We start from the raw sequence: 12,097 nt of genomic DNA, 5'->3' as shown, positions 1-12,097 counted from the left end.
GGGGATGGGACGAGGCAGGACCATCTGGGGAGGAACGGCTCACCAGGAGATGGGGACAGCATGCTGCTGGCAAAGCCAGTCCCGGAGGCGCTGGGATGCTGGTGCAAGGCTTCCCATCAGGGTGCACCGGCACTCCCAGCCCCACATATTTTGGACATGGATAACACAGTGCCTGGTCCTGAAGGCAAAATATCCCCCTGAACTCCTGCTAACTGCTCCCAGCCACCTCCTCCCCGGTCAACAGACCCCAGCAGCCACCCCACAGCCTTTGATGTGCCCCATGGCTGCAGTGTGGGGAACAGAATCCTTCCACCATCACCCCCCCGACCCTCCCCCCCCTCCCGGTTTCAGATGCAAGAAGGTTTGCTATGATGGTCCCTTCTGGTCTGCACCCCGATGGAGATGTGCCAGAACTGCCTGCTTATCTGAGCTGCTCCAACTGGGAGCAGTGCAAAAAGACGCAATCCCCCAAGTAGCCCCAGGCTTTGCAGGAAGAGGGTTTCACCCTAAATCCCTCATCTGTAATGCCACAAGAGACACAACTCACAACTGAGCCAGCAAACTGTGTTTTACATTCCCCTGCCCACCGCCTGCAGCTGCCAGACACAAAACCGACCACAGACCAGCTCTCAGATCTGGATTCCTGCCTGTCTTAGGAAGGGACCAAAGTCCCACAGAGGTGCTACAATCCCGTATCACAGGGCTCATCCTGAGGTTTCCATTCATTCTTACAAGTAATAATGTATTTACCACTTGGTGCTTGGGTTTTTCCATGTACATCCACCACCAGAAATGGATCCAACCCTACCCCAGCCAAGAGCAACGCAACTGAAGCATAAAGAAAAAGGGTCAAATGTGCCAACAGCTCCCCACATCAGGCCTGGGAGGCTCTGAAAGCACTTGAGGGTAGCTTTAGGGGGGATGCTAGAGATGCTTCTATCACTGGGATGATGTAGGAGGATGGATGGGGCTGAGGCAGCATCCCCAGGGCAAGGAGCTGGTGTGGGCTCAGGGCTCAACCTTCCCCACCAAGCCAAACCACTCAAACTCACACAACACTGTCAGGCTAAAAACAACCCATGAACAGCACCCAAAGTTTCCCTTTGGGGAAGGGAAACAGCTTCCTGGGAACAGGGTGAGTGTATTTCCCAGTAACCTTTCTGTAGGAGAAGGAAGCAGAGCAGGCGAGAGCTTGCAGCATCATTTCTGGCCTGGCGGGAAGTGTGCTGGTGGGTCCTGGTCGCTAAGCATCCCAGTCGCCAAGCAACCCATGGGAATGGCAGGAGTTGCTGCTCCTGCTTCCCTTTGTGAAGGAGGAGGAAAAGGAAAACAGAGGGTCTGGGGCAAAACTGCCCGATGAGTGAGGCTGGGATGGAGCTGGCATCAGGATGTGCAGTGGCATGTGGCTGGCATCACCAAACTGAGGTGCCCATTGGGATCCCTCTGCAGGCAGGGGACTGCTCCTGGCTGCTTACACTAATTCCACTTGAATTCACATCAGCTTCATGAAGCAAACTCATCTCCCCCGAAACTCCGGGCTAGGTTGTGGCTTTTTCCAGCAGTAATTTCCAGGGAGGGTGCCAAACTGCAGTGCTTTCCCTGCACCAACCGGGAATTTCAAGCTCCAGCCACTTCTCCACAGCCTGGAAAAGCCCTTGTCTGGGCTCACACCACACCATGATGACTTCTGTGGGTGAGACACAACCAAGCATCAGCTTGGAAGTCACCCCTGAGCCCTGCTTTGAAATTTAATTCCCTTTCCAAACTGCCAAGCTCCACTATTATACTTGGTAGGCAGCTCTGGTGCCACCCACCACAGAATGTTTTGGGCTGGAAGGGAGCTTAAAGCTCATCCAGTTCCAGCCCCCTGCCACGAGCAGGGACACCTTCCACTAGACCAGGTTGCTCCAAGCCCCATCCAGCCTGGCCTTGAACACTGCCAGGGATGGGGCATTTTATGTTCTTGCTTGTCAGTCATTCCTAGCACTGCTGCACCGCCTCACACGAGCCTCCACTACCAAACTGGAACTTTTTTACCCTTTGCAAAGTTTTCAGCCTTTCTCTCATAAAGACAAACCTTTTAAGGATAATTGAAACAACAAAATAAGGCAGACGACTCTCTGAGGTACCTTCAACCCTCTGCCTGCCTGGCATGAGCTGCAGAACCACCACCTGAAGCCAAAACAGGACATTTATTCCCCTCGAATTCACCCAAATTCCTTGATTTCTGATTTATTTTCACCAGGAGGTCCTTGGTTTTTGACCTCGAGGTTTTCTTTTGATTTGGACCAGGGCAGCAGGTCCCAGGAGTTCATTTCATTGCACCCATCTTAGTGCAGGGCCAGGGCAGTGATGCTCTCAATGCTGGAGCTGGTTCAGCATCCCAGGCTGTCTCTGCAAGTGGAAGGTTTGGGGATGGTGGGGGATTTCCCGTCTGAAATCCCTTTGTGCTTCAGCCTTCACAGATAAAACCAGACAGTAAAATGCCCCGGTTTCTGCCAGGTGGAAATTCCCAGTCGGCTGGAAGCGGCCCCAGCAGGGCGCCATGGGGACAGGCCGGATCCTGGCAACCCAGGCAGGTATTTTGCCTCTGGCTGCAGCGGCAGAGGGAAGTGAAGGCAATCCCCCTTCCTCCCCTCCTCTGCCCTGCTGTGGGTCACAGCAGAGAGAGGAGCCCCAGCGTGGCCCCAACCAGCTCTCCCCCAGCTCTACCTCATCAAGTGCTGTACAGAGAGGGGGGAAGGAAAAGCCTCTGAGGGGCTGACCGCTGTGAAGGGAAGAGATGGTTTTCTTCACAGAGGCCTGCAAGGGGTATAGCTGGGCAGGGGCAACAGGGTGTGCAGCGTGGAATGGTGTGCAGCGTGGAACGGTGTGCAGCATGGCAGGGTGTGCAACAGAGCACAGTGTGCAGCGTGGTCAGGCATGCTGCACGGATGGTCATGCAGTGTGGCTGGATATGCAGCGTGGCTAGATGTGCAGCGTGGCTGGATGTGCAGCGTGGCTGGATGTGCAGCGTGGCTGGACGTGCAGTGTGGCTGGACGTGCAGCGTGGCTGGACGTGCAGTGTGGCTGGATGTGCAGTGTGGCTGGATGTGCAATGTGGCTGGATATGCAATGTGGATGGACGTGCAGTGTGGCTGGATGTGGAATGTGGCTGGATGTGCAGCGTGGCTGGACGTGCAGTGTGGCTGGACGTGCAGTGTGGCTGGATGTGCAATGTGGCTGGATGTGCAGCGTGGCTGGACGTGCAGTGTGGCTGGACGTGCAGTGTGGCTGGATGTGCAATGTGGCTGGATGTGCAGCGTGGCTGGACGTGCAGTGTGGCTGGATGTGCAGTGTGGCTGGATGTGCAATGTGGCTGGACGTGCAGCGTGGCTGGACGTGCAGCATGGCTGGACGTGCAGTGTGGCTGGATGTGCAATGTGGCTGGATGTGCAGCGTGGCTGGACGTGCAGTGTGGCTGGATGCACAGTGTGGATGGACATGCAGCGTGGCTGGATGCGCAATGTGGCTGGATGTGCAGCGTGGCTGGACGTGCAGTGTGGCTGGACGTGCACTGTGCCCCCCCCTCTGCAGCAGCTTGCACAAGGCTCAGAGGCAGAGCACCCCAAATACTTGCTGGAGACAGTTTCGGATGCAAGACCAGGGTCAGGTTGCACATGGCAAGCTCCTGCCCATGGCAGTGCTTGGGCTGAGGCTGGATGGTGGAGCTGGGAGCCAAGCAGGACCAGTACCAGGACTCTGTGCCAGGCAGACACATGAGCAGGGAACAGGCAGAGCTCTCGTCCATCAACAAACAGGGCCAAGATGCTGAAAACCTCCATGGACATCACCTCCTGTCCCCACGGCAGGGCAACACCGTGCAACTCTCTGCTCTGAGCAGCGACGTGACCCTTCTAGGGATGAAATAACTCACACCCTGAACCCTGCTCATGCTGTCAGGCAGCTCTTCGCTCACACACGCTGGGCCTCCCAGGCGCATGTGAATCTGCAGCACTTCCTTCTCTGCACAGCGGGACCATCCCAGTTCAGCCCAGAGCACCAGCTAACCTGCCTTACTGGTGGTGGTAACCAGGGAGAAGCTTCCCTCCACCTGGGACGTGGTTGCTGGGTTTTTCCCTGTGGTAACCTAAGGTCTGTTAAAACTATTTGATAGCACAAGCACAGCAAACCGCTCGGAAACAGAAAGCCCAGCCGAGCCCTGCGAGGTTTCACTGGGGGCTGATGGGAGCTGCACTCCAACACGTCGTCCTGTTCCTGTTCCCTCTTTGAAACCGCTTCCCCAAATGGAGCCGGGTGGCCTCACTGCGATGCCACCAAAGCCACCGGGCCTCTCCCTCCATGCCCCATCCTAGGGGAAAACACAGCCATGCCAGAGGGATTGACACCCCTTGGGAGGATTTTCCACAAGAAAAACCTAATTTACCCCTGTGGCTGCCCAGGGAAAGGTCTCCCTGAGTTTTTTATGCCAGGCATCCCAGGTTATACCCCTGCTGCATGCCAGGATGCCTTGGTGGAGGAGACGTGGGTATCACATGAGGTCTGCCACCACTGCAATGTGAAGCACAAGCAAGGCTTTGCACGAAAGGTTCCCAGCTCCGTCTAACCCTCATGAGTAATAACTCTGCCAGGGAAAAAGCAAAATGATTCAGACATCGCTTTCCCAGCCCCCAGCGCCTGGAAGAGCCTTTATGCTGAACATTAATAATAGCTGAGCACGAAGGCATGGAAATGCAGAGCCTGGGGACAGTGGCACTTGTGGCCCTGTGCACCAGACCCTTGCACACCCATGTGTCTCATTAGTGTGTGTGAAGCACCACTGGCAAAGGTGAGGGTGTGCTTCCGATGCATATCACCACCATGCACCGTGTCCGCATCCCTGCCTGTCCTTTGAGATGCTGTGCAGCCCCTGTCCCCTGCAGTACTGCCACCACCTGCTGCCCCACACGTCCCCTGCTCTCCACTGCTCCCCAGGCACATACACAGCCAGGTCCCTTGCAGCTCTTCCTGCTCTGACTCTCACCTATGCCCTTACAGACAAGGTTGTGAGCTGTAAACCAGGGCTGCAGACTCCAACCCGAAGTATGATCTGCATCCCGATGCTGCTGTTCCCTGCCCGGCACCAGCAAACTCTCAAGCGCCTGGGTTTGGCTCCAGCTATGAGGATCTCTCATCACAGCACCACAGAGGTGAACTCACAGCATCCCCCTGGCCTTTGCCATGCGGCTGATGCCAGCAGGAGCGATGGTGGGGACGGGGCTGTTCTTGGGGTGCTCCTGTGCCCTGGCAAGTCCCAATGTCATGCTTTCCTTGGGCTTCCTCCAGCTCAAAGGAGGGGTATGTGATGGATGCAGTGGGACACTGCACTGGCTGTCCCTCATCCAACAGATCTCAGGGCTCCAATGGCCACCTTGTCCTTGTGCTGGGCCCAGATGGAGGTAGAGGACACTCTCTTGAAGCACTGCCTTGCTTCTGAAGCCACCAGAAACCCCAGGCTCAGGCCCAGCCACCAGTGCTGACCTCTCCCCACCTCCTTGCCCTATCGCTGGTGCCTTGTCCAGCGCAGTCCCAAGGCACACACCCATCCTTCCCTGCCTGCTGCCTGTCACCAGCTCCTCATCATCCTGGGACAGTCCAAGCCCCACACAGCACTTCCAAGACTCCCAAGTCCATTCCAATCCATGCCCATAGGGTCAGACATCCCCTGGACGTCCTTGTCCCGCGGGACCCGACAGTGGGGCCACTCTTTCCATCTGGGAGATGTGGGGCAGTTGCCCAGCCAGGGCTGTGTTAGCGGAAGCGGTGTGTCCCGCTGGGACCAGGCACCCCCGGCTGCATCGAACCCCAGCACAGGGCTCTTGCATCACCCCCTGGTCTGCAGAGCTCCCGGCTCCGGCTCCCCCCATGTGCCCCCGGGCACGGTGCCGGTGAGCGCAGGCAGGAACCGCCCCGCAGCTGGGCAAACACTGACGCCGGCAGGAGATAGCAGAGCCCGGGCACCTCCCGGCACCCGGCCATGGTGCCCCAAACTCCTCACCCAGCACGGCGGCAGCAAAACGCCATGGGCCCGCTGCCCCTTTCCTGCACCCTCTCCTTGGCTCTCCTCCATCTCCCCAGCATCCAAGCGTCCCCCCTAGAGCGGGCAGAGGCTCTCACCTTGGCGAGGGCACCGGAGTCACCGTTGTCCCTTCGGGCCAGCCCCGCTGTTGCGCTGCCGGTGCGGAGGGTGCCCCGATGGGTGCGTGTCCCACGGGTTGGTATCGGTGCTGAAACCACTCCTCCCCGGTGCCTGCTTCCGGAAAGGGCTCGCTATGGGTGCCCCCGACGCCGGGACTAGGAGGCAGGAGGTGAGGAAGGCCGGGGACCCCTCACCTCGCCTTCCCCACCTCTGTCCCGCGGGCGGGTCGGAGCAGGCCTTGGGATCGGTCAGGAATCTGGGCAGGGAGCCCAAGGCAGCCGCGTTCCGGCTGGTCCCGCTCGTACCTGGGGGGAGCTGGCTGGCTGCCCGCTGCAGGGCCCCCCCACCAGAACCATGGGTCAGGGGGGGCCGCCCCGGCACCGCGGAAGAACCCGAGGCAGGAAGGAGGAGAACGGTGCCAAGAGGCGGCCGGGTCACGGGGCACCGCCACACCCCCGGGGCACAGCAATACCTCCCTGCTCCTGGGGTGCACTGGGCCCCCCTTCAGTGCTTGCTTTAAGGCTCCTCCGAGGACCCCTCTACAGCTGGACACAGGTTGGCCACACAGACCCCCAGAAGACCTGACCCCGACCGCAGGGCTCTGATGGAATGGTTTGGGCAGCACTGGGGGCTTCTGTGGGCTGAGGAAGAGCTGGAGGAGGAGGGGAGCAATGGGGTGCATGTCATGGCCTCAGCCCCACAGCATGCACTGGGGCAGCTGCCGTCCCGGATGTATGGTGGAGGTGGCACTCCCGTGCCGAGTGGGAATGGGGAAGTGGTGGGGTGAAGCTGGCTGGGCAGTTACTCAACCCCCTGGCAGGAGCATGCAGGGTCCTGGGGAGCTGCAGCCCCCCCTGGATCCCATCATCCGTTGCTCAGCAGGTCCCTGCTGTGTCACCCCATCAATGGCTGCACCCTCATCACACAGCCTCACCACCGGCACAGTGGGGTCCCCCACTGTGTGGCATCCTCTGACTCGGAATGGGGTTCAGAGACATGTCTCACACAGTCTCCTTCCCATCCCTTCCTCCTCCATTCAGCTCCCTCTCTTCCCTGCTGCCCCTAAATTAACCCTCCCTCGATGCATGATGCCTGGAAGACACTGGTGCTACACCAGGCACAACCTGCTACAGCCGCTGGAGCACAGCTGGAGCATCCCTGTGTAGCCAGGCACGGACCTCCCTGCACCCCAAAAGGTGCCGGGAGAAGAGGCATAGAGACCAAAAAGCTTCTGTGCACTAGCAAGACCCTCTGAGGCACCAGGAGAGGTTTGGATGGACATGGGTCAAGCACTTGTCACCCTCTTCCCAGCCCAGCTGAGCCACCGGCGGTGCCGGAGCTCCCTCAGCAGCTCTCCCACACACTGAGAGCAGCTCTGACAGCCTGCGCCCACTCTCCTGCCCGGAGCCAGCCGAGCTATTCAAAAGCTGAAATGCAGTCAAGGGGATGAATGGAGCTACCTCCGCATGCCTCGGGTGGGATGGCATCTCCTGGCAAGGGGCAAGGGGAGGCATGGTGGACAGGGGACAGCTGGAGTGGGGAGAAAGCACCAGCTCCAGGGACCCCGCTGTTTGCTGCTGTGGCTTCATGTCTGCCCTGCACACCCTTTCCTCCGCACCCCTTTCCCTCTTCATCCCCTTGCCCTAGTCCAGTCTCATCCACGTACTCCCAAGGAGATGCCTGGGCTCTACACAAGTTTGGGAGAGACCCTGGCACACTGCTTCCATGCCCTGGCCAGCACAGCCCCCAGGGAGCAGGGCAGCCTTTCCCACCTGCTAATCCCTGCCAAAAACTAACCCAAGAGCCCCCCCGGAGCCCCCAGCGGATTCATCCCCGTGACTTACAGGAAAGCTGGTTGAACAGTCTGCTGAGCCATCCCATGCTCCTGCACTGAGGGTGAGCTCGTAGCTACGAAACGCTCGAGAGAAACAGGTTTCCCCCCGCCTCCCCCCTTCCATAAACCACCCTCTTCATTGGCACAGAGAGAAGCGATAAAATCTGACGGGATTTATTAATAGCACCTCTCCTATCACTAGGGAGCGGTGCTTCTGGAACGGCTTTGAGCATCCCAGTGTGGGGCTGCTGGAGGGAGGAGAGCAACAACTTACTTTTGCCAGGGAGCAGGGCTGGGGCCGGAGCCGGAGGGTCGGGGAGATGGAGGAGGGCACCAGCTGCAGCTCCGGAGCCACCAGCAGACGTTTAGGAGCACCACGAAGGAGCAGAGGAAGTTTTGTCACGCAGGAGTCACACCGAAGAAGTGGGGAGGCGACGCCAGGAGAGGAGGCTGAGTATGTCCTTCGAGCCAGGAGGGTTGGATGGAGCGGTCCCCACTCACTCCAAGCAGGTAGAGGGATGCTGCAGGTTATTGCTGCCACCTTGAGGCCGGCCAACCTGAGCTCCTCTGTCCCCCCCTACAGCACCCCAAGGATGTGGGGCTCCCCTGCCCCCCACAACCTATAGCAAGTTCCAGCCAAGCAGTAACTGTATTATTTACTTTGATAAGTGGAGCCAGTTTTCATTGGCACAGGTTGCCCAGAGAAAGCTGTGGCTGCCCCATCCCTGGCAGTGTTCAAGGCCAGGTTGGAGGGGGCTTGAAGCAACCTAGTCTAGTGGAAGGTGTCCCTCTCTATGGCAGGAGGCTGGAATTAGATCTCTAAGGTCCCTTCCAACCCAAACCATCTTAGGATTCTATCATTATCAATCTTGTTTTCACTTAGAGGGGATGAATAATTTTTTACCCAAGTGGCTCAGGCCCCAAACCCCTGAAAAGAGCAGGAGTCAGGGCGGGTGGGTGTCTGCTATGGGCAGCGATGAGGAGACCACAGGCCATGGCAGCACAGGGTGTTGGAGCAAGATTCAGATGCTGGAGAGAGAGTCATGGTTCTCAAGTGTTCTTTCAGGAGCTGTCAGTAGGAGCTGGGACCTGATGGGAATATCACCGCCCATGTGAGCATGGGGGGTCCACAGTGTGGGTGCTCCCTGCCAGCACCCCAGCTCTCCTCAGACCTCGTGAGTGGGAGGGTCAGGCCCTCAGGTTTGGAAGCAGCTGGGGAATCAGGACGTGAGGATTAGCAGGAAAGCACCCGCCATGGTGCTGGATTTGCTCTTCTTTTGCCACCTGGCAGTCCCTGGTGAGGAGACTGCATGTCCCACTGTGTCCCGGAGCTCTTTCACCTCTTGCACATCCAAAGGGGCCACACAGGCAGTGGGCAGGGCCAGCTGGGATATCTAAGAAGCCCATAGGGTCCTCCACAAATTATCTACGGGCATATATCTGCTCATTGACCCCAACTCAGGCCATGTCTGCAGACCCTGGGCTGTCCTTCCTCACCCAGACCAGCCATCCCCCTCCTGGTGCCTCAGTCCAGCCACAATGGGTTCACTCAGCCCTGTAGAGCCAAGATCCTGGCAGGGGCTTGGAGCAGCCCCCAAACCCATCCCCAACACCCCACTATTCTGTCAGGCTCCTGTCCCAGAGAAAATAAGTGCCCCATAAAAGGGGCTGCCTGGGGTCCAGGTTGGATGTGAAGCAGCTGATGCAGACCTGGAGAGGAGGACCTGCTCCATGAGTGTGATGGATGAGGCTAAGATGACCACGTCTGGCCACCTCCAGGCAGCATGACCTCTTTTCCTCCATCCAGAGCTACTGGTGGTCACCACTGCAGGGTTGGGAGGCAGCCATGAAGCCCAGAGGAAGAGATTTCCAGCTTCAGCACGGCCGGGAATGCCCGCCTCCGGGCTGTGGGAACTGGTGGCATTGCTTGTGCTGTTGCCATGGGGTTGCCATGGTATTTTGTATTTGCTGTTGTCATGGAGACAAGAGGAGGTTAGGAGTAGGGGCTGATGCCAGGGCTAACAGGATGTACCCCAGGCCCCACACAAAGGAGTTAGAGGCCTGAATGACCTATGGTTCCCTCTTTTGTTTGGTTTAACTTACTGGTTCCATGACACCCACTAGCACCACAGGAGGGGACAGGCCACTGCTACCCCATGCCTGGTTGAAGGACCATGTGCTCTTGAGCACCATTGCAATGGAAGCAAGGGGAGCACTGCCAAGAAAAGTCACTGTGACAGCTCCTAAGTGGGGTGGGAATTGCACTAAAAAACCCTTGAGATGAGTTGGCCTAACCATCTCCCATCCTTACCTTCAGGTGCCCCTGGCCAGCGAGAACCCTTGCAATGGGAGTTGTGGGATGTCCTTGAAGTGGAGGTGGGTAGCCCAGAGGGATCATCCCAGCCCATTCCCCACAGACGTGCATCACAAATATGGCCTGTACCATAGGAGGTTTTGGGGAGACTCAGCTGTCCCTTTGACAGTGTATGAGCCAGCGAGCAACTGAACACTGTGAGAGATGGCAGGAAAAGAACACAAGAAGGTCGGAGCAGTGTGCTTAGTGTCACCCCAGCCTCTCCTCCCCTCGGGAGGTCTCCCTGGCCTCCCCGATTGACACCTTGGCTCACCCCCCTGTTGTGTAGAGCTTCTGGAGCAGATGCTGGAAGTCCATGTTAATGATGGAGGAGTGGAAATTGGTGTTGCTGATCTTGACGGCAACCCTGAGCCTTTGGGTCCTCTGCATGCTCGTGCTGCCCTGTGCCACTGGCTTGATGGCTGTAGTGTGTGTGAGCAACCTCATGTCCTGTTGGCCCAAGTGCAAGTACAAGGTAGGTGTCCACCCTGGTACCACCCCAAGCCCTCCCAGGGCAGGGTTAGCCCAGGACAAGGCCCATCCCTGGGGTGCTGGGAGGGAGCAGTGAACAGTGGCTGCTGCCCACCCAAGCCAGGCCCCTGCTCCAGAGCCACCGAGCCGCTTCTGCTCAGGCACCAGGCTTGTGGCCATGGACACTCCTGTGCCCATGACTCCGCTTACCCTTCCCAGGGTCCCTGTTTGCCATGCAGGGGCCCTGCTGGCCCACCGGAGACACCCCACACTAACCCCAGGCACTCTTTCTGGGAGCAGGGAACCTTTGCCAGGAAGTGGAGTTGGAAAAGCTGAGGAGGAAGAACCCAGTAGGTGAGCAACCCCATCCCAGAGCTGCGCCGGCTCTGCAGGGGCTCCCAGCCCAGAGATACCATTGCACCAGGAGGCCCCGCAAAGGCTGCCATTGCTCATTCTCCCTCTGCCTCCTCCTTTCCCAGGAGCCTTTATCGTGAGGGATGGCACCAGGGGTCTAAGGAGAACCTGAAGGCTAAGTAAGCAAAGCCCTTCCCTGTGTGGGGGCAGCCCCGTACTGGACCCCTGTCTGGGGAACCCCACATGTGGGTCCCTCTGGACCGTGCAATTGCCAGGGGAGGCAACAGGTGGGCAAGGGCAGGACCCAGCACAGAACCAGGTCTTGGGGTCAGCCCTGATCCCCTGAAGAAGCTGAGGAAGGGAAGAGCTTGGGGGGCAAGGGAAGAGGCTGGTGGCTTGGGGAGGGCCAGGGAAAAGCTCTGCAGAGATGCCAGGTCTCCAGGGCACTGCCTGCTGCTGACACCCACTGCACCCCTTCCCGCAGAGCCCACTGGTGGCCCTTGTGCCCCTCTCTGTGCTCAGCCTCGGGCTGCAAGGTGCCTGGCCCCTTGCCCTTCATCTCATGCTGCAGGGCTGGGCTTGTCCTGAGCATCCCCACAACCCCACCTGAGCCAGAGCACCCCAGGGCTGGCTTCAGGGAGCTGGAGCTCACCAAGCCACTCAGAAGGCAGAGAGAAGATGCTGGGCCCCACAGCCAGCCATTATTCCCCCCACAGAACCCACGCTGGGGAAGTTGCCTCTGCAAGGGGACACCAGTACAGGACAGGATCCACGGATGAAGGTGGAGATCTTGGTGCAGAGCTCCTCAGGAACCAGCCTTCCATTGCCAGATCCCTGGTGGAGGCCCTGAACTTCACCCAAATCTACCCTGACCTGCTGCATGAGCTGCAGAATATTCTGGATAGCG

General features: G+C 58.6%; 1 protein-coding gene and 1 long non-coding RNA gene across 8 annotated transcripts in view; one reads left to right on the top strand and one right to left on the bottom strand.

Annotated features, from left to right (window-relative positions):
* The window catches only part of PTK2B (protein tyrosine kinase 2 beta), a 28,040-nt gene extending 19,618 nt beyond the window's left edge, over positions 1-8,422 (bottom strand). For 4 of the 7 annotated variants that reach the window (XM_062618624.1, XM_062618625.1, XM_062618629.1 and 1 more), the window contains exon 1: positions 8,023-8,143. In XM_062618624.1, coding sequence (XP_062474608.1) covers positions 8,023-8,059 — 37 coding nt within the window. In that variant the 5' untranslated portion in view covers positions 8,060-8,143. Of the gene's footprint in view, positions 1-6,156; positions 6,604-8,022; positions 8,144-8,286 lie in introns of those variants that run through there. The other 3 variants (XM_062618627.1, XM_062618628.1, XM_062618626.1) reach the window with 3 other exon arrangements.
* Positions 8,423-10,470: 2,048 nt separating this feature from the next.
* On the top strand, positions 10,471-12,097 carry LOC134163577 (uncharacterized). Its single transcript, XR_009964766.1, has 4 exons — positions 10,471-10,554; positions 10,655-10,840; positions 11,137-11,369; positions 11,907-12,097. It is a non-coding gene; the product is annotated as an uncharacterized LOC134163577 (long non-coding RNA).

This window comes from Pezoporus occidentalis, unplaced genomic scaffold (assembly GCF_034315485.1).
Source record: "Pezoporus occidentalis ecotype Australia unplaced genomic scaffold, CSIRO_AGI_Poc_V1 ctg201, whole genome shotgun sequence".
Lineage (NCBI taxonomy): Eukaryota > Metazoa > Chordata > Aves > Psittaciformes > Psittacidae > Pezoporus > Pezoporus occidentalis.
Note: the sequence above shows the minus strand (reverse complement) of the source record. Positions and strands in the feature narration are given on the sequence as shown.